Source organism: Sorex fumeus, unplaced genomic scaffold, assembly GCF_029834395.1.
Source record: "Sorex fumeus unplaced genomic scaffold, SorFum_2.1 ptg000008l, whole genome shotgun sequence".
NCBI classification, from domain to species: Eukaryota; Metazoa; Chordata; class Mammalia; order Eulipotyphla; family Soricidae; genus Sorex; species Sorex fumeus.
In genome coordinates, this window is record NW_026606065.1 from 1113433 (window position 1) to 1138206 (window position 24774).

Below are 24774 nucleotides of genomic sequence, written 5' to 3' on the forward strand. Positions count from 1 at the left end.
GCCTTGGGGGTCCCGCGCGTGGCGCTTCTAATGCTCAAGGATCGCAGTGGTGAAGCTGCTTTTCGAACGAACTGTTCTACTGAAATCGAGAGAGAAGTCAGTCAGTAGGATCGTCAGCAGTTGTGTGAGTTGAGTTGAACAGGGGAGAGAAAAAAAAAATTGCAGTGTACTTTGTACCAAAACTTGAAGGATAAAATATGAATGATGAGTTTCATTGTGTAGGAGGTATTTTTCCTCTGTTTACACCATGCCCAATTGGGGATTAAAACTGACAAGAAGTAGAGTGGAAAGTATGAAACAAACTACACTCTTTGTATGACAAAAATTCTTTCAATTTAAATTTTTCAAAATTAAAAAGTTCCTTAAAAATAGTCATGTCTTTAAAAGAGCAAAAAAAAGTTATTATAAGAATAACAGACCTTTTTTTTTAACAGCAGGGGGAATTTTATGACATCTTTAAACTTATTTTACTTTGCACAGTTTTAAGAGGTTTTAAAGCTAAGCCCTGAACATTAAAGACAGGCCGAATTAAGATCTCATGACCTACGTTTTAAATTAATTCTTCTGCTTTGAAAGAAGAGAAAGGCTCTGGAAGGAGCGCGCTGTTTCTGACTGTGAGAGACTAAGCGAAAATGTAAAAAAAGTGCTTTTCTAAATAGAAAGAACATAAGTATATCGAGTATTTCTCGTTCTCCCAAGTTAAACAACGAATGAGCCCAGTGCTAACCCGGCACAAGAGTGGGTTGGGTGTTCCTAAATACGAAAACATCACTTGAATGGTAAGAGTTGGTCTGTGTTGTGAGTATTTCCAATTCCCGAAACGTTCCGGGTCCCACTGAGAGTCAATGATAAGGGAGTGGGAGGGATCTTAGAGTTTCTCCAAAGACTCTTGCTTCTCTTCGAAATTCGCCACCGCCTTGGTTTAAAGCCAGTAGTCTGGGGTCTTCCTAAGTCCTGATGGGGACTCCTGAGATTGCCGTGGGGTCTGGGAGGCAGCTAGGCTGACCGAGTTCAGCGCCCGGGCCTGGCACTTGCAAGCCAGACGGCGGCGCCTTCCACTCTTTGGGTTTTTTTTTTTTTTCCCTACCCCCTCCCGCCCCAACCTTGTAAGGAAGTGGGCGCGGGCGGCGCGGGGTGGCCGCTCCTTCATTGGCCGGCCGTCCTCCTGATGGACAAGGCCGCAGACTCCGCCCCGGCCACTTTATTGACACTAATGAGCAAGTTCTTCCCAGCGCTCTCCTGCCTGGAAGTGCTGACAGATCAAGGCAACAAATTTCAATTACAATCCCTAATTTGTGTCCGCAGAGTGTTCTTTTCCCCCTGTTAGTCCTCCCTGGCGCATCAGTCGAGGCCGATCTCGGAGCGGCAGGAGGAGGTGGAGCGGGTGGGAGCGAAGGCGCGCAGGAGCCAGAGAGGAGCGCGCGCCGGAGACCCAGAGGAGGGAACTTGGCGGGCGCGCAGCGAAGTTCCCGGCCCCGCAGACGCGCGCCCGAGCGCGGGGGAGCCCCGAGCTGCCCCGGGAGCCCGCGGCGGGCCGGGGGAGCAGGTCTCGGCCCCGAGCGGGCCCGCGTCCCGGCTCCGGCTCGGCGCGCGGCGCGGCTGGGCACGGCGAGCGCGTGTGCGCGCGGGGCCGGCCGGGGCGTCTATGAGCCTGGGGGGCGCGGGCGCGGGGCGGCGGGGATGGCCGAGAAGCGGAGGGGCTCCCCGTGCAGCGTGCTGAGCCTCCGGGCGCACGCCTTCTCGGTGGAGGCGCTCATCGGCGCCGAGAAGCAGCAGCAGCTGCAGAAGAAGCGGCGAAGGCTGGGGGCGGCGGAGGCGGGAGCGGCCCCGGAGGACGGAGGCGGCGGCGGCGGCCCGGGCGAGCGCGGCTCCGGGAAGGGAGACGCGGCCGCCGCACCCGGGCCCGCCCGCGGCGCCGCCGACTTGGAACCGAGCCGCGGGTCGGGCGAGACCTCGGGTGAGTCGGCCCCTGCCTGGCCCGGTGCTTCCCCCGCGCGCCACGTCCCCTCGCGGGCCCGCCCGGCCTCCGAGCGCCGGAACCCCCAGAAGCGCTCGGCGCGCCCGCGCGCGCCCAAACCCCCGGCGCCCCGGGCCCCGCAGCCGCCCCCACCCCCCCGCGCGGCGATCCTGGGCGTCCGCGCGCCCGGCTCGCCCCCCGCCCCGGAGGCCCTTTGCAGACTCGGTCGCCACCCGGGCCCTGCGCTCTGCGGTGGCCCCATCCCCCGAGCCGCGCCCCAAAGCGCAGTTGGCCGCGCGGGTCTGGGCGAAGGCGCGTGCCGCAGCGGCCTCCCGCCGGGTTCCAGCCAATGGGTGCACTTTTTTTTTTCTTTCCAAACTTTCCAAAGCCCTGAGTATTCGTGTTAAACCCCGGAAATCTAAACTCCCGAGAAAGAGCAGGAAAGAGGGCCGCGTCGTTGCACACGTAGTTTTCCCGGGGCTCGCCCAGCTGTCCCCGTCGTCCAGCCGGCTTCAACGCCCGTGGCCACCGAGAGGCTTGTCTGTCGCGTCCGTCTCGTCCTTGGGTGGTTTGGCTCAAGACCCAAGGCAACTGGCAGTCTGGCGGGAGCAGAAATTGAAATGCTTTCCAGAAGATAACACTAGCTTGCACCCAAAGCCAGGCATCTCGGATTCAGATCCCGTTAAGAGGCTAGAGCGCTCCGGGTCCCGGAGCAGGACTTTTTGGGGGGTAAAGGGGGTTCTGCGTATGACCCTAGGGGCTCGTGGGGTGCACCTGGGTGGTCCCTGGGGATAGGTACTAGGGACGGGTCCTGGGCTCCTTGGGTACACTTGTCCCAGACCTCAGAAGCGGAGTAAAACTTATCTGGGGGCCTTAGCGGAGGCCCGGGATTGTGGCGTGGGCGCGCTCGTTCTCATCTACGGGCTCGGCACTGGGTGGCCCAGTCAGTCGGCCGGACCTCGTCGGCCTGAAAGAGGATTTATCTGTGCCTTTGGTTAGCTTGAGGACCCAGGTTAAGCAGCTGCACCCTTTACCCAGCGAAGTCCATCTTTCTCCAGCAGCACTCCGGGGACCGCGAAGTCCTACCAACTCCTCTCTCGGAGCGCGCTCTGGTTACCTCTCTTTGCTCTTTGCTGCCCAGCAGGCTGCGAGGACGGGTTCCCGCAGGGCGCATCCCCACTGGCGAGCCCTGGAAGCTCCCCGAAGGGGTCTCCGGCTCCTGCCCTAGCTCGGCCGGGAAGTCCGCTGCCCTCGCCGCCGGCCCCTCGGGTGGATCTGCAAGGAGCGGAGCTCTGGAAGCGATTCCACGAGATTGGCACGGAGATGATCATCACCAAGGCGGGCAGGTAACCTGCGAGAGCACCCCTACCCAGACCTTCTCCCGTGGCCCCAGGTGCTGGCCTCGCTTTCCCGGAGTGGGTTAGGAGGAGGTTCTGCAGTGGATGTGTGTCCACGGTCGGTGATGGGCCTTCGATCGTGGCCAACATTGAGGCTGGCTTTGCTTCTCAGTCCTCAGTGCGGTCCTTGCAGGCCACGGCCTCATCGCCCATCCTCTGCTTGGATGCTGGAGGGAGAACGTCTGGCGCCTCGGATCGGACCGGTAGCATTCGCTTATTCTTCCTTCGCTCAGGGTACTTCATAGATTCGTGGTCCTACTGACTACTGACGGCTGCCCAGGCACCAAAGTCCTAAAGTCATTTATTTTGGCTCTATTTGGTTACTACTTCTGGATGGATAGCTGGGAGAGTCGATCCCCTCGCTCTACTATTGTCCCCTTTCAAAAGTAGTTCAGGAAACTGCATTGCTTCTTCTGATTGGAACTTCCAGGTTGGTTCTTTGTCAGAAGATCTTATGGAAGATGAGAACGCGATGTATTATACTATTTTGATATTAGACTAGGTATGGAAATTTTCTAGAATTGCTGATTAGAGTGTTCATCCTTGCAAAATCAGTTACTCTGATTTAAAAACAACAACATCAACAACAACAACAAAAAAACCCACCCGTTTGTGGATCAACCGTTCTCTGGTTGAAAATTATTTCTAAAGAAAATTCAGCACATTTACCTAGATTTGCTGAAGAATCTAAAATCGTGTAAGATGTTAAATTAAATTTGTGCTTTGGAATGTGTGAAATTTGTACATCTATGTTAGTAGAATACATGGATTTGTTATCCACGTCATATTAACTTGGGATAGGCATCGGAGTATTTGCAAGTTAAAATGTTCATTTTATGTAAAGCAGTGAAATCTAAAATAATATTCCCCTTAAAAGAAACTCTACAAAGCACACACAACCCTTTCAGGGAGTACACATGGCAAAAACCTGGATAGCATAAAAGGTATCCAAACTTATTAGAAATAACAAAAACATATTTTATTGAACCCATATGCTACCTTCTACATTTTCACAGAGCTTTTATTAATGATCCAAATTCAGTCTTCAAAAACACAAAGCAATAGTTGTCTTATAAAGGATGTAGTTAAAGACCTTTACTCTTTATCTTACAGGTGCACTGAAATAACACTAAAACAGGCAACATATTAAACTGTTTTCATGCCTGGTTAGAAATAATGGACTTTCTTTGGAAACAGCTTTTTATGATATTACTGGTGTAGAAAACTGTTTTTGTTGAATAACAATACTGAAACTTATTTATAAGAACAAGTTAGCAAAAAAAATAACTGGAAGAGTTCTTCATATAAATCTTCAAGAGAAGTGCTTTTAAAAAGTGAAAGAATGGCTTTAGTTGTGTTTCAAAAGTATTAATTTGCTGTTGTGTTCTTTGCTACTGCTCCCTTTTAAAATGATGGGTGCCTTTGCTTGAGCTTCTCCTTTCATCAGCATGTCTGAGAAGCCAGGAGAAAATAAAAAAATAATCTTTTATTTTTTAAAAGGTAGCAAAATTTTAAATACTCATGGCTGAACAAGAACGTATTTTCAGGGCACAATGGAGTAAGAGTGGATTGGTAAATATACGTTGTGTTTAGTTTCTGCTTTTAATAAAGAAGTTTTACTATACCTTTCAAATTTAGAGAAACTTTTGCACTTCACCTTACCACACTGCAGACAGGAAGTCCTGTCTCAATAAAGAACATATTGTTTGGTTATGGCATGGCACATTGGCTCCTTGTGGTTTTTTTAATAGCCCTTTTAAAATTTCACATTATATTTTATCACTTTCAGAAATTCAAATTTTATATTTCTCCCATTTGGAACATTTTGTCATTTGTATTCTTATAGATGCATTTATTGATTTCTGCTTTAAAAATAAGGGATTTTTTTTTCGTGTCATTACTTTGTTAATGCACTTTTTTTTTTTTAACTTTACTGACATTTTAGTAAACAGAGAATGTATCCACAGGGTAGAACGAATTACATTAAAAGAAAAAAAATATGATGGGCTGTGCTTTGATTCTTCCACCAAAGCAAGTGCTGTGAACTTATTCATATGAAAAATTGAGATTCCAGAGGGGCTTTATTTGGGTATTTGTCCTTTATGCACAAGCAGAGACAAACAATTTTTTTCCTTCCTTTTTTCCTCCCCCCCCCCCCCCCTTCTTCCTCCCATCCTTTATTCTTAGGCGAATGTTTCCAGCAATGAGAGTCAAGATCTCAGGCTTAGATCCTCATCAGCAGTATTACGTTGCTATGGATATTGTGCCAGTGGACAATAAAAGATACAGGTAGAGTGAACAGATGGGTACAGAAAAAGAAAATGATAAGATTTTAAGGATAGTATCTGTTTGATCTCTAAAGATTACGGTGCTTGTTTCCAGAAGCCTACAGAATTTCCAGGCGCATAACCCAACCCTTCTTATCCTTCTAGTTCTCCAAACTTTGTGCCCTCATCTACAATTAATGTGGGATTTCATTTATTTTTGCTTTTAAGAGATACATAAATGTCTCTAAGTATTAAGGACTTTAAATTTGGTCCAGTTGAGTGTTGCAATAGGTAGTGTGTCCTTTATATTGATTTGCATTTTGATTATAGAGTTCTGAGAGGAAATGCTAAATTTGTAGGTAAATTTGATGGGAAACAAAGTGTTTCACTTTCTTTGTGATACTTTGATCTTTAAATAAATGTCCTTTATCTTGCTATATTAGAACTAAAAAAACAACTGCTTGCAAGCTATTCCCTTTAATTGGAGAAATTAAATTTTTATAATTAGAAAATAATTAAAATCTCATGATTCAAATGATATGTAGATACCTTTAAACAGGTAGTGAATTTGTTCCCTTATTGTTCTTTGGTGGTAGTTAATACAAATTTAAAAGATAAGCACACATAAGTGTTTGGATTTTGAAAGATAATATATTCTTCTGGATATCCAGTAAATTTAGAAAAATATATATTCTTCAGCTTCAAAGCAATATTTACTCATTTCCTTCTACACAGAAGAAAATCTGCAATTTTTAATGACAGTGCTCTTTAGTTTCCTGAAGAGTTTTAAAAGGAAAAAAATCAAGTGCTGAACCTTGATGTTTAAGTTTCCTTTTTAAAATTTTCATAAACAGCTTAAAATTCAGTAAATTTTTGAATGAAATAAACTTGTGACTTTTAAAAATTTAAGCAGTATTTTGATTTGCATTTTTAGGGTGTCAACAGTATAGAGATTTTAGTACAAGTACACATTAAAAAATGGGTAACAAAAGGACAGTTTTTTGTGTATAAGTTGTATTACTTATTTTAATTAGCTCGAACTTTTGCTAACATCTACTGTATGAATTAGCTATACATAGCATTGAAATTCATTTTTAAACTATACTTGATTTAAAATTCATCTTCTAGATTTGGGTCTTGTTCTGAGGAAGATAATATAATTCTTAATGAATTTAGAAATTAATCCTTTCTACGTTTATCTATTTCAGTCCCCAATCTATTCCTACATGTTTTGAGGATTATTTTACTTGGTGGAATTTTATTACCCTCACATAAAACAAAAGCAATTTCAAGTATTAGTGTTAAATGCCACATTTTATAAAACCAAATTATAAACCATAACTTTGCTTTCACTTATATTGCTACCTAAGCAGAAGTTGTTTTTAGCGTCCATATTTAAGTGCTTCATGGAGAACATATAGTATTTTTTCTCTCTGTGCTTGTAAATTCTTCAGCTATTCAGACCCTTCAATATGAATATGTTTTCAAGATTTTATGGTGGAGTTTACTGATCTTATAATTTAGTAATAACTATATCTGTATAAAGAATGTATTTTTATTCTGCATTTCTAAAATTTGCATATATTTTCAACTTTTCAGACAGTATTGGAAAGTATTTTGTTTATTCTCTCACTAGAGAGTGCTAGTATAATTAAAATAATAAGTTATTAAATTAATATTCACAAATGTTTAGACAACTAAGACCTTATCTTTTTAAATTGTATATTCTATATTAAGGGAAGTTTATAAAAAATTGCTCATTTTGTGATTATGTATTCCCACAAAGAAAGAAATTAAGGAATAGATGCCATATTGAGTTCAAAAGAGAATAAAATATCAAGACTTAATTGAAATAGAAAGGTCCAATAAAAATGTTTCATGTCTTTTTATAAGAAATTTGCATAACACTCAGGGAGAATTCACTGAAACTGTAGCAAAGTGTTGCTTTAATTGTGTGACATTTGTGTTAACAGGGGTAGAAAAGTATAAATGGTTGAAAAATGCTAAGATAATTTTGTCTTATCATATTTTCTAAGTGATTTATATAGTCTGGTTTTAAAAGTTGAATCATAATTTAAATTAATAAGATATAATCTGTATATGGGATTAAATGTGATGACTGTGTATTACTTGAAACATTTTATTAAAAAGTATTTTTTATGGAGTATGTTGGACATTTATAAAGAAAAAGAATTTTTTTTTTTATTTGCCCTCCCGTTGATCGTCGATTTGCTCGAGCGGGCCCAGTAATAGGTTGTTGTAAAAAAAAAATACCAGGAAAATAATGTTAAATATACAACCATTTTCAAAGTTTGAAATTTTCTTATTTTTTTGCCTTTTGGGTCATACCTGGAGATGCACAGGGGTTACTCCTGGCTCTGCACTCAGGAGTTACTCCTGGCGGTGCTCAGGGGACCACATGGGATGCTGGGAATCAAACCCCGGTCGGCCGCGTGCAAGGCAAATGCCCTACTCTCTGTGCTATCTCTCCAGCCCGCAAAGTTTGAAATTTTTTAATTAGCGATAAAATAAATATTTAAATTTTGTAGTATTTTAAAATGTAATAATTTTCTTACAAATGCAAATGAGCAATATTGTGACTAAAGAGCACTGTTTTATAATTACACAAAATTATCGAGTTAAACTAAATTTGCCTCAATTTAGAATGTAATAGAAAAATAATCCTAAGTGATTAGTGATAAAAGCCTTTTCTTGTATAAAAATAAAAGCTGGAACTTCTGAAACCTCTATTGCGCATAAGGCAAAACTGGGGGGCAATCTTAGAGGAATTGGGATACTGTATAATTTTCTTCTCAAATATCCATAATTGAGAATTACTTAAAGGTGAGGTTGACAACTTAATAGTTTCTTCATATCAGTTGAATATCCAGACGAAAGAAGGAAAATATCCGAAGTCATGCAGATGTATAGCATGAACAAAAGAAATTTGTGAGAACGGGAATACTGGTGTTTGTGGTAGTGATAGTGTACGTATGTTTTGCTAAGCCCTCTACTTATTGCTTATTTTGTGTCACAGGTCATTGTTGTCTCAGAGTTTTTGAAAAGTTTGTGAAACTTTATTTAATATGCACTAGAGGTAAAGAAAAAAATTGTTTTTAGAATCGAAACAGGGAATAAAGATTTTATCTGATTTTTGCTCTGCTTCAAGATTACGCAATAGTCAACACACTGAGCCTTATTCTTGTCTACTAGGTACGTGTACCATAGTTCTAAATGGATGGTGGCAGGAAATGCTGATTCCCCGGTACCCCCCCGGGTGTACATTCATCCAGACTCACCTGCCTCCGGAGAGACTTGGATGAGACAAGTGATCAGCTTTGACAAACTGAAGCTCACCAACAACGAACTGGATGATCAAGGCCATGTGAGTAGACGGTCAACCCAAGGCACTGCTTGAATAGCACAGCAGGGTCATCTGTGCCTGGCTGAAGATCTTTTTTTAAGGTCATAATATGTCTTTACTGACTGATGAACATGTGCATAAACGTGAAACCAAGGTTCTCTTTGCATTCGAGGTGATGCCAGTGGCCCCACTCTCCTGTGAAGCTTTTAGAAGGTTGAAACGAGATAACTACAATTGTTCTTAAATAAAGGAACCTAAGACAGTCATTTTTCGCCAAGACATTTGTTTGAAATCCCATGAAGCATAGCTATTGCTTTTTTTGACTATGAATTCTTGGGCATTGGGTTAACTAATTGTGGTTTATTGTGTCTTGCCTGCATCCAGCTCTTTTCCCACTGAGGTTCACTGGTTCTCAGTAATGGTCGTGACTAAGCTGTTTGTATTTTTCATCTGAAAGTTCCTAATTGTTTAGTAATGACATTTAATGTGCCAAATCTGTTACAGTAATAATTCCTTTAGTCTTAAAATGCTGAAATACGATATACAAGTCCAAGTAAGTCATTCTAGTAATATAGTCATTTTTAACATCTACTCATTTTATGCAGTATTATTCCTAGACCAGATTTTTATATTATTATTTTAATAGAGAAAGAATATGGACACATGCTGATTTCCGTTCGAAGCTATAATATCTTGCTAGGTTTCTCTTGCTTGAGATAGTTTTATTTGAGGACAGGATAGAAATTACTTTTGTTCATTTGTTTTTGTTTTTTAGGGCATACCCACAGTGCTCAGGTCTTACTTCTGGTTCAGTGCTCAGGAATCACTCCTGGTGAGGCTTGAGGGACCATATGTGGTGCTTGGAAATAGAACTGGGTGGGCCTCATGCAAGGAAAATCCCTACAGGCAAACTCCTTATCTGCTGTATTATTGTTCTGGCACTTGAAATGCCTTTTGAAGAGTGTATCACAGATTGAAGGAATACCAACTACTTCATTTCTGAAAGGGGTGATAGACTTAGAGAATATTGTGGAAAAATTTTAATGCAATGGGGCTGGAGCAATAGCACAGCGGGTAGGGTGTTTGCCTTACACACGGCCGACTAGGGTTCGATTCCCAGCATCCCATATGGTCCCCTGAGCACTGCCAGGGGTGATTCCTGAGCACAGAGCCAGGAGTAATCCCTGTGCATTGCTGGTTGTGGCCCAAAAAGCAAAAAAAAAAAAAAATTTAATGCAAACTGTTATAAAATCATGATTGTGATAATATGATCAGCCAAGTTGCTACACAATATCTTAAGCAATTGACTGTATAATTATTCAAGTACATATTTTGTTGTGGTACAGATCCAGTATCTAGATTTTTAAGAAATATCAAGAAAGATCTCACTCATACTGCTAACACTTTTGTTTTCTTGTTGTCCTTTATTACTTAAAACAATATCAGAAAAGTAGCTAATAGATATGATTTCTGAAACCAACTTCATGCTCCATATGTTAATATATTACTTTCCTTTTTTGAAATTTCCCATTTACAATCAAGTTGTAACTGGTAGTTTTCATTTGACTGCAGTGAAATACTTTTGGTTCTGCTTTGTTGAGTGAGTTGACTGAGTTATCCTCACCTTGTACATTATGGGTTGTTTCTTTTTTTTTTCTTTTAGTTGAAAATTTTAGACTAATTCCAATAGATATTAAATTTCTTCATAGCCTTAACTATATTCCATCTTTATGAGTTCTAAAGTTAGATATAATATCCTTTGATGATATGGAGCAAGAAAGATATTACAGTGGGTAAGGTGTTTGCCTTGCGTGCAATACTCATTCAATCCCTGGGACTGCAAATGGTCCTCAGAGCATTGAAAGGAGTGGTCCCTGAACACTGAGTAGGAGGAAATACTGAGCTCTACCTGATGTAGCCCCAAACCCCGAACCTCCAAATAAACGTAGATAATTGTGTCTGAAACTACACTGTCCTGTAATGAAGTCCAAACACTTTTTAATACTTAAATGAGTCTGATCATTTTATAATTCTAATCTAATTCAGATTGTGGGTTTTATATATAAAATATTGGCATATTCAATTTTAGACATCTAGTAGTTTGTGTTATTATAACGTAATTTCTCTAAAATTTAATCCGTGTTTTACAGAGGAACAAATAATAGAATGTGTATAAATCAATGGAGAGGGGGAAATTTGTTTGTAAGGAATTGTCTCCGATAATTGTGGGCCTGGCAGCTTTGAAATCCAGGCAGGGTGAGATTAAAGATCTAGTCTGGGGCAGATGTTGGCAGTTCAAGCCTGGAGGCTCTATAGTAGAGGCTGTATTCAATTCCTCATGGGTCCTACGTCTTTCTTATGAGGCTTTCTGCTGATTGGATAAGGTCGATCAAAATTATGGAGAGAATCTGCTTTGTTCAGGGTCCACTGCTTTATCTGTCCATCTGCATATCTGCGTATTGTGCCAATGATAGAACTTAGGCCCTCAAACTTGTGGAACATGCTATTTCTGAACTATGGCCATAGTCTCAGAATCTCAGAGTCTACTTTTAATGTTAATACTATCTGAAAAATACCACAACAACATCTACACAAATAAAATTTTACCAAACGTCTAGGTGAAGCCTATTTGACACATACAATTAATTAGCAATTTGCCATTTGGTTAAAACTCAAAGGAGGACCCAGAGATATAGAACAGGGGTTAGTATACTTGCAAACTGATTCAAGGTTGATCTCAGGCACCACATGTAATCTCCTAACACAGCTAAGAGTGATCCCTGAGTACAGAGCTTAACTGAGTACAGTTAAGCCCTGGGATCTAAAAGCAACAACAAACTAGGCCACAAAAAAAGAGATATCAAATTAAATATTTTTTTCTTAAATCTCATTAATTATTTCACTATTCGGAAAATAGAAACATTAAAAGAAAGCTGATAAAATATAGGGAAGTATGCCATCTACTATTAAAATACTTCTTTTAGAGTTATAGCAGGTAAAAGGTAAAGGTAAAGGCCCTCCCGTTGATCGTCGATTTGCTCGAGCGGGCCCAGTAACGTCTCCATTGGAGACTTTGTTGTTACTGTGTCTGGCATATCGAATACTCTCGGTAGCTTGCCGGGCTCTCCGAGAGGGGCGGAGGAATCGAACTCGGGTCGGCCATGTTGGCCGCTTGTAAGGCGAACGCCCTACCCGCTGTGCTATCGCTCCAGCCAAAGTAAAGGCCCTCCCGTTGATCATCGATTTGCTCGAGCGGGCCCAGTAACGTCTCCATTGGAGACTTTGTTGTTACTGTGTCTGGCATATCGGATACTCTCGGTAGCTTGCTGGGCTCTCCGAGAGGGGCGGAGGAATTGAACTCGGTTGGCCATGTTGGCCGCTTGTAAGGCGAACGCCCTACCCGCTGTGCTATCGCACGACTTAAGTAAAGGAAGGTAATTAATGCATAGGGGAAGATAGGAGAGGAAGATGTATTTGTATATTTTGGAAGCAAGGAAATTATCTTTGAAAATGGTAAATGTAGATACATATAGAATTTAATACTAGGGGAGACTGTTGAAGGAAAATGTTCTTTTTCTTTTTGGGGGGAGGTCACATCTGGCGGTGCACAGGGGTTACTCCTGGCTCATGCACTCAGGAATCACTCCTGGTGGTGCTCAGGGGACCATATAGGATTCTGGGAATTGAACCCGGGTCGGCCATGTGCAAGGCAAACGCCCTATCTGCTGTGCTATCACTCCAGTCCCCAAATGTTTTTTTTTTTCATTATTAAAAAGGCATGTTTTTGAAAACTTTGTAGACTGTAGTAAAAGATAAAAAGCATTGGTAAAAAGCCTTTGATGCTATTTTTGCCTAGATGGAGAGAAAAAAAAAACCAGATAAGTGTGGTATCAACTCAGAGACATATAGATGCCTAGTGTTCCAGTAGGAAAGAGGAAGAAAACTTCATGAAAATGTATATTGTGTTTATTTATATTCAGTGTCCCCAAATTAGCCAAATTAGCCTGGATCAGTGGTGAAGCTGCATTTCTCTTGTGACTCTGGGTCTAAAAAGAGAGTAGTACCATTATGGAAAGACTTTGTGACCCAACAGTTCATTTTTAATGCAGAAGAAGCTCACTCTATGCCCTCATTTGGTTGATTGAGGGTCCTCTCAGTTCTAAAGGATGTAGTACTGGTCTCCAACTTAGCAAGATGTCAAATCAGAGTGGTTGTATTCTAAATTGTTCTGTAATCTTTTTTGTACTCTAAGTTTTCAATTTATTATGCTAAAGCTAATAAATGTTCAAAAAAATGTGAAAATTCTTGGTGGAACCGGAACTTTTGTTGTTTTGGCTTTGGTTCTGAAGTCATATCCAGCTGTGTTCAGAGCTTACTCCTACCTCTGGGCCCAAGAGTCAGTCTCAGTGGGGTCCTTAAGGACCATATGCAGTGCCTGAGACAGAACTGGGATTGGCGGCAAGCAAGGCAAGTGTCTTCCCTGCTGTACTTACTCTCCAGACCCATGCTGAAGACTGTTATTAACACAGAATGATTGTGGAAGTCAGATATTCAAGAGGCTATGATCACAACACAGCACAGCATGCTACATAAATACTTGTGCCATATATTTTCTCCAAAACGACTTTCAGTTTTTCAAATACCAGTGATACTAGGAAACAATATTGGTAAAGATATCGAAAGGAATTGTGGGTTTTCCCCCCCGCTCCTTGGGGTGGGCTGGAGCGATAGCACAGTGAGTAAGACATTTGCCTTGCGCCTTGCCGACGTGGCCGACCTGGATTCAATTCCTCCACCTCTCTCCAATAATAATTCTTCCAACCGAGAGTATCTTGCCCACACGGCAAAGCCTGGCAAGTTCCCCGTGACGTATTCAATATGCCAAAAAACAGTAACAACAAGTCTCACAATTTGTTGTGAGATGTTACTTGTGCCCGCTCAAGCAAATCAGTGAAGGGAGGACAGTGCTCCAGTGCTCCAGTGCTCCTTGGGGAATCTGTGGCCAGATTTGGTTTGGGTTTTGTACAACGCAGTCATGTACTATACTTGAGTAGGACATTTCCTTCAAAGTACATGTTCCCTTGTTATCCAGAGTTTTCTGCTAAAGGCAAAGATTTTGATCAGCATTGATCTAAAGAATTAGAAACATTTTTAAAAAGTAAAGTAAAGGCCCTCCCGTTGATCATCGATTTGCTCGAGCGGGCCCAGTAACGTCTCCATTGGAGAATTTGTTGTTACTGTGTGTGGCATATCGAATACGCCACGGGGAGCTTGCCAGGCTCTGCCGTGCAGGGGGTGTGTAAAACCTTGGTAGACTCTGACTCATAGCGCTAGGATACTTTGGAAGAAAGGCAGTCACAACCAAAACCCAGGTGGGAAGGTATGTTCTCTCAGCTCCTGAGAGCTTAGTGATCCCCCATTTTATTCTTGTGAATCAGATAGGAAATCAAATTATCCGAGGGAGATGGCTGATATCTGTGAGAGAAGGAACATACAAGAGCTTAGAGGTATATGATCTTGTTAATAATCACGGGCAAATCTACTCAGCTCCCGAGGCTTGACTTTCTTATGGGAAATATTGAAATCAGAGAATTGTGAGTCATCAGATGAACTAATGTGTTTCTGTGTATGTGAGTAGACACCGGCACCTGTAAGGATTGTTTACACTGTGTCACCTTAAACAAAATCAAGGTCACCTTACTATGGAGGTTACAAACTGATCAAACTGATGTTACTTCAATGGCCTCCTGTTTAGTCGTTATATGTTATCACAGAAAATGCAGGGAATCAGGTTTTTGTTTTGTTTTGTTTTTTTAAAATCTGTTTTTCTTTGTCCTGTGCTCTATTGTTCCAACTCAAGCATGTAAGCTGTCTAAACACTAGTTTTCACCACAGGTGCTTAGATTTGTTCTGGTCTTCAGATGTCTAAGGGTCAAAAACTACTGATCTAGGGGGCTAGAGTGATTGCATAGCGAGTAGGGCGTTTGCCTTGCACACAGACAACATGGCCAACCCAGGTTCGATTCCCAGCATCCCATATGGTCCCCCGAGCATCGCCAGCAGTAACTCCTGAGTGCATGAGCCAGGAGTAACCCCTGAGCATCGCCGGGTGTGACCCAAAAAAGCAAAAACAAAACAAAAAAACAAAACTACTGATCTAGAAAATTTCCAAATTTAGAAAGCAGTTTCCCTGTTGAACTTACATTGTAAGAGTAGATATAGCAGGAGCAATGCATGTTGAACTGCAGACATTTTGGACCCATCAAAAGCAAAAATAAAACTATGCTTCTTTTGGTGCAAATTTAGTGCCTTTAGTATTGGAAAATATGTATTTATCTGAACATGAGAAAACCATTTTGTGTATAGAATGGGACTATGGAACTGTCCCATGGAAATACCTGTATTAATTGGAGATATAAAAGAGAAAAGATATATTAGCAGAGAGAGAGAGATTTATTCTGTAAATCTTCTATAATTATTTGAGTTTCTATACTGAACATAGTCCTTTGAAAATCAGGAAGATCGCCATCTTTGTGTTTTCCTGTTACTTTTACATAAAAATTTTTCTTTCCAAACTTCCAATATCTCCAAATCAGAATTCAAATCTTGAAGCTGAGGTAAGATATAGGTTTGTTAACTCGCTAATAAAATGTGAATGTGAATCCCGGCAAGACATAGAAAATCCCAGTTTAAAATCTAGCTCTTTACTCCCTCAGATGTGAAGACATAGAACGTTAAAAATATATTAAAGTAATAAAAATATATTAAATATGTTCAATTCTTTGACCAATCATCATCCAGGGATGAGCCTTTTTATTGGTCCTCTCTATATCTCTTTGCATAGATTCTTTTTACATCTATTTTTATGTAGTTGTGACAAGTTTATAAACATCATTTTTATGGTTGAATATTTAAAAAGCAGCATTTCATTATGTCGTTAGACATGTCCTAAACAGCATTAGTAATGGCTGCATAATACTGTATTCCATTGTGTGAATTTTCACTTACTTAACCAGTCAACTCATTTAAATGATTTATAGATTTTCCACTCTTATAAATTGTGCGAGGCACATCTTTGTACATGAAACACTTTTCTGGAATTGGAATATTTCCTGAGGATAAAGTCTTAGAAGTGGGTAGGAGATAGTTGAACCATATTTTCAGATGCCAGTTGTAAAGTATGAGAGTGTCAGCTTTCTTTTTTCTGGGAATCTGTGTTATAGAAACGCAGGATGAAGGCATGGACATGGGGCTCTCCCAACAAACTAGATTTTGAGAAACTATGGCTAGGCAACCCTGTAAATTCCTTTTGCCCTCCAGTAGACTTGCAGCAGTTACCAATAGGAAAAAGCTGTGTAGACAAAAAAAAAAACTTGGTGAAGAAATGCTTTTTGATGATGGAATTTGGTGGACTTTATTAATTTCAATTTCATTCTTAATTTTACTGGCTCTATTTAACTCAGATCCTCCACCCAGATCCTCCAAACTCCAGTAGACGGGGGTCACACCCACCACCTGACCCCCTGGCGCCATGTAATCCCATCAATGGCCAAGACTCAGAGACTATAAAATCCAGTTCTGGGAACCGCGCGGCCGCATTTGCGACCGCGCGGCATCTTATCAGGACATCTTTTTATGACATCTTATTATCTCATTCCTACTTTGGACAAACTTGCAGGCTATTGAATATAGCCTGCCCACAGGGCAGAGTCTGGCAAACTCCCCATGGCGTACCAAATATGCCAAATACCAGTAACAATGATGGGTCTCATTCTCCTAAAGAGCCTTGAATATAATCTCAGGGCCAGGATGAAAGAGACGTTACTGGGGCCTGCTCGAGGCAATCGACGAATAACAGGATGATGAAATGAAATGAAAAATTTTAAATAAAATGCCCATGAATTTGTTGTTTCATTTTCAGCACAAACATTTGATATTAAATCTTTATAATTTTAATAATTTGGGGGCCATATCCAGGACTATCCCCGGTTCTGTGCTTGGAGGTGTTCCCTGATGGTGCATAAGTGACCATGTGGTGGTGGGGATTGAACTGGGGTTCACTGAGTACTAAGAAAACACCTTAGCCTCTATACCCTCTGGGTATAAAAAAGTTTTTATGGTTGTACATAGCATCTCACCAAAGTAATGATTTTTCTTTTGTATTGCAAGTATATTTGAAAATTAACTGACTAACCTTTCTTCTCCAATCTTTACATATTTTATTAAATTAACACACAGTCTTGGAAATGTTCATTTCCAAATTAGAACTTCTTCTACACATTAAATATTTAGTTATATTGTTGAGATTGGACAGAGGAGATATTTCTGATATTTTTGTTTTATTTCTCTTTACCTAGATTATTCTTCATTCTATGCACAAATACCAACCTCGAGTTCACGTCATCCGCAAAGACTGTGGGGATGATCTTTCTCCTATTAAACCTGTTCCCTCTGGGGAGGGAGTGAAAGCATTTTCCTTTCCAGAAACTGTGTTCACGACTGTTACAGCTTATCAGAATCAACAGGTAGGCAGAAACTGTTTTCAGAATTGGTATTTTTCTAGAGTTCTCAGGCAAAAATAGAAAACCCGATAACCTTTACATGGTACCTAAATATTTATCATAAAACCAGACATGATTTCTAGGGTGTGTATATATGTATATGTGTATATAGAGATATATACACACATTAATAACAATTCTTGATCAGTGAGTTGCCAATAGGGCTATTCTAGGAAGGATTTACACAAGAATTATCTCTCAGCTGACAATATAGGTTTATTTTCTATTCCAAAAAGTTGAGTTATGATCAAAATTAGAAATCAAGTCTGTTTCCTCGGACATTTAGAATATGAAAAGTGAATTGCTTCACAGAGCATGGGATTTGGCAGCTGGCTTTGTTTTTAAATTACAGATGGGGTATCATGAGAAATATTTCAGAATGCCATAATTTTGCTCTACATTGAAAAGAAACATTTCTTTGATGATATACTTTAATTGTGATATATTATGATGCACATGGATATACCACGAGAGATCAGCAGTTTTGGAGTAATACTTTCATAAAAGGAGAAATTGGGGTTGCTTGCTTTTTCCAACCTATATTCTCTCTTGAACAGGTATTTTTCTTCTCTGCTTTTTCCCCACTTTGGAGAAGCCCATGTTCTCTCTTGAACATGGATTCCTCTCTTTCTCTTCTTCCACATCTTTGAGTAATTTTCTTTTAATGAAAACTCTTTTTGTTTTGGTAAAAAAAAAGAATAGAAATAGTATAAGAAGTGAAAAATGTCTCTTCTATATGGATAAAGTTGTGTCTTTCATTTTTGTTTAATAGATTTATTATTGTTAATTTACTCCCAATTTTAGTCTACGAGATTTTGTCAATTAAGCAGAGAATTAATTCAGAAGCAAATAATTAATTTCTATGATTTCAGCTAATTTTCATAAGAAATAGGCTGAAATGACTGATACGTCTCTGATTTTTAATTTTTAGTTAAATTATAGAGTAGAAATTTAATTTCAAATAAAAAAATTTGTACTTTCAGTGGCCATAATTGTCCTTTGGTGATATTGATCGTAACATACACTCTGAGGAGCTGTGAAATCATAATCCTAAAACAGATGCAGTTATGTAACCTAACATTATCTTAGATAAAAAAAATTATTTTATTGGTCAGCAGAATTATTTTAGGTCTTTAGTTCCCTTTACATTTTGTATACATCTCAGTTAAAATTTTATGACTTTATTATTATTATTTTGTTTGTTTGGGGGGCCACACCCAGAGGTGCTCAGGGATCACTCCTGGCTCTGCACTCAGGAATTCCTCCTGGCAGGCTCCAGGGAACCCTATGGATGCCGGGGATCAAACCTGGATGGGTTGCACAAGGCAGATGCCCTAGCCACTGTTCTCATGCTCTGGCCCTCAAGTTTAAGACTTTATAAAATTTCAGTTGTGGTTTCTGTTTTAGAGCTTATAGGTGATTTGGATCACGATCCCTGCTTTTTTCTTTTTTTTAGTAATTAATTAATTAATTTATTTTTTAATAGTGAGAGACCATGAGGTACAGTTGTAGACCTACACACTTTTGTGCTTGGGTGCTTTTTTCTGGAGTGCTGACAGGCTGGTTCCTTTTTTATCGTCCCAGAGACACAAGCCCTGCAGCTGAAGTCACCCTGTCCTCTCACATGCCTTACTAGCTTTTAGAAAGGACCATGAAATAAACCTTTACAGGCACTGGAGAAATGAAAGTGTTTAAAAATATAGGTGCATGCAATTAATTCAGTGAAAAGTAATGCACGAGGGAAAAGAGTAGGGGTATTTACCTCTTTTAATGAACCTCACTCTTTCATTGTCTGCTTCCCTTTCTTCCTGTCTCTTCTTTCTCTCCCTTCTCCTCCTTTGCCACTCCTCTCGTTTTCCCTCTCCTCTCCCTCCCATTTGCCCCCTCTTTTCTCCTGCACAAATAACTATGTTACGTAATTGTGTTAAATATATGTGAATTTTCTCCCAGCAATGAAATGCATTGGGAGTTTTTGCTCTTCTAATGGTGAATAATATCAATGAGCAAATATTATCAGTTTAGGCAATGGAATATCAGAGGAAGGGAAACTGGTAATGATACAATCGAATTCTGCTCATGTCTCTAACTTTCCCACCACTATTTTCAGTATCTTGTGAAAAATTGGCAAGCAGCTTGTAATTAGCAAGCACTGGCTCTGAAGATTAAGGTTCTAGCCTGGCTACATCCCTTAATAGCTTCATGATTGTAGGAAATTTAAGCCTTATCCTAAAAGAAAAACATAAAATAAGTTTATAGCGACATTTAAATTGTTAAGATGGTTAAACGAGGTTATATGAATAAAAGCATAACAAAGTCTTGGGGTGGTATTAGTAATAAAGTGATGATATAAATAATTATGAAATACTGATTTTTGAAGAAGGATCCGTTATTTAATTCTGTATACTTTCTAAAATTAGTATTTTGGGGGACTTGGGGCCACATGTTGCAAAGCTCAGGTGTTGTGTCCTGGCTGTCTGTTCTGGGATTACTTCAGTCTCTAAAAAATCAAATTCACATTTTTGAAAACCCTCTTTATTTAGCAGTTACACATGATTTGATGTGAGATTTTGATTTTATCCAGATTACTCGCCTGAAGATTGATAGGAATCCATTTGCCAAAGGCTTCCGAGACTCTGGCCGTAACAGGTAAGTCTTCAGGGAGAACATTCTTGCTGTGTTAAATATACTTGATTTCTTTTAATTGTGAATTTTGTTCTATCTAAGCAGTTAAATTTGCTGACATGGTGTTGAAATAATTTCTGATAAGAATTTAAATTTGTTAGTACTAAAGAAAACAAAAATGGCTATATAAATTTGGTAATACTTTTGGGCTATGGAGGTAACTTGCTGGAATATCCCAATGTGGCCTTCCTATTTCTAAGATGCAGTTTCATTGTGGGTGTGGGAAATGGAAGTCATGAGGAAATGCAGTTCACAGTCCTTCAGAAAACACCTTAAAGAAACCTATCTTTAGAGTCCAAAAGCTTCAAAATCCCTAGTCTCTATCTTTCCTATTTTGGGGTTTGAATTTGCTTTATGAGAACACAACTGTCTGTTGATTCTGCCTTTGGAATAGGAAAGGTATCTTTTTTTCTCAGTCTTCTAGCCAGAACATAAAACTATGACCCATTGCCAAGAGAGATAATGCTCCTTGGTTTCCAAATTTGTCTTAGGTCTGCTGAAAGCCACATACTTGTTTAATTTTTCTGTTTTGTGCTCTATGATATTTGTTCTAAGTGGGAGAGCTACAATAAGTGGGAGAACTATCCATCTGCCTTCAAAAAACAGATTACGCAGTGGTTGGTGGGCTGAGTTTTTGAGGTTATTAATATGTTTATTTTAAAACAGTTTTGAACAACATTTTCTTTATTTTTATATTATTTTTCATTGACGTTATCATCGGCATTTCAATAGTTATATAATTTCATAGGTCTAGCTTTCTACATCTGTGGTGTGTGTAATTGTCACTGCCCCAAGTTCCAGTGCCATCCCACCCAGAAGAGTAATGTTTTCTAAAATAACTGTTGGTAGTAACAGAGTTATCATAGACTTAATGCTTCAGAAATGCCTTCTTAGGACTTTCTAGTTTAAATATTTTAAGGTCATGTCTGTTTTGGGGTAGCTGGAGTGATAGCACAGAGGGTAGGGCGTTTGCTTTGCACGCGGCCAACATGGCTGATACAGGTTCGATTCCCAGCATCCCATTATGGTCCCCCAAGCACCGCCAGGAGCAATTCCTGAGTGCAGAGCCAGGAGAAACCCCTGAGCATTTGCTGGGTTTGACCCAAAAATCAAAAAAAAAAATTAAGGTCATGTCTGTTTTTTTCAAAAGAAGCATTTAAGCAATTGCTATTGAGATGTTTTTCAAAGATTCTTGAAAACTTGATATAGGCTGTATTGACATGAAATTAAAATTGCCAATTATTTTTGAAACTATTTTATTATTGTCATTTTGTTGTTTACGTGCCACACCTGGATGTGTACTCAGGGCTTACTCCTAGCTCTATGCTCATGTCTCAGGGGGCAACATTTGGTGCTGCATATCAAACCCAGGTCAGCTGCAGGCAAGGCAAGCACTTTACCAACAGTATATGCTCCCAACCCAGGAACAATTTATTAAGAATTTTTAGAGTGAAAACAATCAGATGATATTTCGTGTTTTCAGCTAATTGGGCAAGGTAGACATAGACCTTTATCAGGTTGTACCCAAGTAAGTGCTTGAAAACAATTGATTTTATCTTGGTATAGCATTGTTATATTCTATACAGTGCAACTAATATGTTGCGATAGCAGAATAGCCTTTAATTTAGTACATGTGTGATCTGTGCTACTAATAATAACCTGAATTTTCTCTGATATCCCTCACTCTGTAGGGAAATTCAAGATATTCTGAATCTCTGTTGTCTGATGTTCTGAAACTAATCTGTGTCATTCTAGTTGTTTGTTTCAGTGTACAGAAAAGCATTGTTTGAACTTCATTGTGTTTGCTTCTGGTTAACATTGCTTTCTAGAGAGATTTCTGAAAATTAAATAATGTATTAACTGATATGATCCCTGATCAAGGGGGTGAAGGAGAATTTTGGGAATGACATCTTGTCTACTTTGGCAAATACTTTGATGGAATATTTTTGCAGTTTTGGTTGTTGCAGGCTAGTATTCACCTCACATTTCTTTCAGTTCTTTCCTTTTTTTTTCCAAGCAGGGAAGGCATGTACCAAACATCTCTGAAGCAGAGAGTAGCACTAAGACTTAGAGCCATAGAGCCAGGCATTGCGGGCAAGCCATCATGGAGGACTGTTCTAGCAGAGGTCCCCAGCCCTTGATATTGGAGTATCACACGTCCCATACCTTGTCCATTCAATTTTGGAGCAATTAATATATTGTGAAAATGTATTTTGAGTAGATTTAATACTGAATAAACTTTCCCTGATGATAAGACGTATGGCATTTAGGTATTCTGCATAAAGAAAAGACCTTGGGTTTTAAAAAGTTTATTAGTGAAATAATTCAGTGATGATGGTGAAAATCAGTTACAAAATCTCCCGTTTGGTTGAGTACAGTGAAAATTCTCGGTTTGATTGACTTTTTATTGAACTGAAAATAATTGTGTTTTAGCACTTAAAATTTTGTTAAAGTTTAACCTTTTGATTTACCCCAAATATTTAAACATTTTTATAAGGGTGAAATATGGTGAAACTGTACATAGCTTTTATTAGTAAAATAACTAGTCTTATTTTTTGGCTCTTAAAAATTACATGTGTGTATTATGGATATATGCTTTAGTTTTCTCTTCAGTGTGTTATGTGTGTATATATTTATATACAGATATGTATCTATATAAATATTCCCTGTTTAAAAAGTCCCATTCTAGTATTTTCCATTGATAAGTGCAAAAAGTGCTTATAATGGAGGAGAGAAGTTTGTTAACCTTAAAGATGTTTGACTTATATATTCTTTTTCTTAAAAGCAACCCAAGATATATATGTCTTGGTGGAGGGGTGATGTGATTTAAATTATTAATAGAGAAGAAAGTCCATGTGAAAAATTATTGTATTTATTTATTTTACTCGGTTCTTTTTATACTTGTACTGACTTACAATTACTTTTTAGAAACAAATCTTAAGTTTTCTTATGTAGGAAGTAAATAAATTGAGTAGGATAAGAAAACATGTAAACTTGTGATTTTTAAAGAACTTTATTAGATAATTTGCTTTAATTAAAAGCCATCCGTTCCTAGATATTTATAGTTCTACAGCCTATTATATAGGAATCAGTAGCTTCAACCCTTAAAAGCTCTCCTGCAAGACATTTGCTATGTGAAAGAGAATTTATGTGCTGAGAATAGTTTCATTCTTCAGTTAGGCCTTAGGTTTGACCCTATAAAAGTTTTTACTCAGGAAGGTACAAAAATTTCGTCTCTTTAAATACTTCAGGAAAAACATAACCATTTTCCTAAATAAACTTGGCCATTCGATAGCATAAATTAGGGTGGTGATAAAGTGTGTAAATTGTTCAAAGGCATCTTGTATAAATTATCGCCTCCACTCCACTCCTGCGGGAGGTGCCTTTTATCTTTTCTCTAACTAGACAGGAAAAGTCTCCATTACTGAGGAAAATGAAGGCTTTTTAAAAAAGTCCAGATTCAGCTAATAAATATTTTATAACGGTTTCCTGCAAAATATCTGAAATCCTTTCTGGAACTTGTAGTGTGAAACTGCAGCCTCGAGAATAATATCAATAGCTCTTAAGTCCGATCACTTTGTACAGGTCGCCTTCACATCGTCTCTTTAAAGTTTAGGTTTCTGTATTTGGGAGGGCATGAGTAATATCTCCCCAAGAAGTTGTTTAAGGATTTGTGTTTAAAGTTTACATTGCTGAAATCAATAACGCCTTATTGTTCATTTCAATAGCTAATATGGTCCTGTGTTCACTAGATGTGAGTTCTTAGTAGATTACCCTTTAGATCACTGCATGACCACGTTTATATCATTAATATTTTAAATTATAGTGACTAAAATTTATATATGTGCTAATAAAAAGGTTTTTGCATAAAACTGTGACCTAACATTGCTTAATATTTAAAAAACTGTTTTTTTTTGTTTTTGGTTTTTTTGCTTTTTGGGTCACACCCAGCGATGCACAGGGGTTACTCCTGGCTCATGCACTCAGGAATTACTCCTGGCGGTGCTCGGGGGACCATATGGGTTGCTGGGAATCGAACCTGGGTAGGCTGCGTGCAAGGCAAACACCCTACCCGCTGTGCTATTGCTCCAGCCCCTAAAAATTGTTTCTAAATATTTTAATATCAAAAATATTAAAATAATATTAAATATAAGGTCATCAACCAAACCACACTCAGCATTCATTAGTTGAATATTATATGCTATTTGTAGGCTACATGAGATTTGAGTTCAGATTGTCTAATACCCCAAAATCAATATTTGGTTTTATTTTATTTTATTTTTGCTTTTTGGATCACACCTGGCAATGCTCAGTGGTCACTCCTGGCTCTGAACTCAGGAATCATTCCTAGTGGTGCTCAGGGGACCATATGGGATGCTGGGAATCGAACCTGGGTCAGCCTGTGCAAGGGCAAATGCCCTACCCGCTGTGCTATTGCTCCAGCCCCAATATTTTAATGTAAATAAAATGCTACTGAGAGGAGTGATTTTGGATTTGCTTTATAGTAATCCACAGACACCCTGCCTGGCTTGGGAAAAATCACTAT

General features: G+C 39.5%; 1 protein-coding gene across 1 annotated transcript in view; it reads left to right on the forward strand.

Annotated features, from left to right (window-relative positions):
- Positions 1-1676: 1676 nt before the first annotated feature.
- The window catches only part of TBX18 (T-box transcription factor 18), a 28248-nt gene continuing 5150 nt past the window's right edge, over positions 1677-24774 (forward strand). Inside the window, exons 1-6 of the mRNA XM_056109926.1 lie at positions 1677-1945; positions 3102-3303; positions 5542-5643; positions 8835-9006; positions 17343-17510; positions 20128-20192. Coding sequence (XP_055965901.1) covers positions 1681-1945; positions 3102-3303; positions 5542-5643; positions 8835-9006; positions 17343-17510; positions 20128-20192 — 974 coding nt within the window. The 5' untranslated portion in view covers positions 1677-1680. The remainder of the gene's footprint in view (positions 1946-3101; positions 3304-5541; positions 5644-8834; positions 9007-17342; positions 17511-20127; positions 20193-24774) is intronic.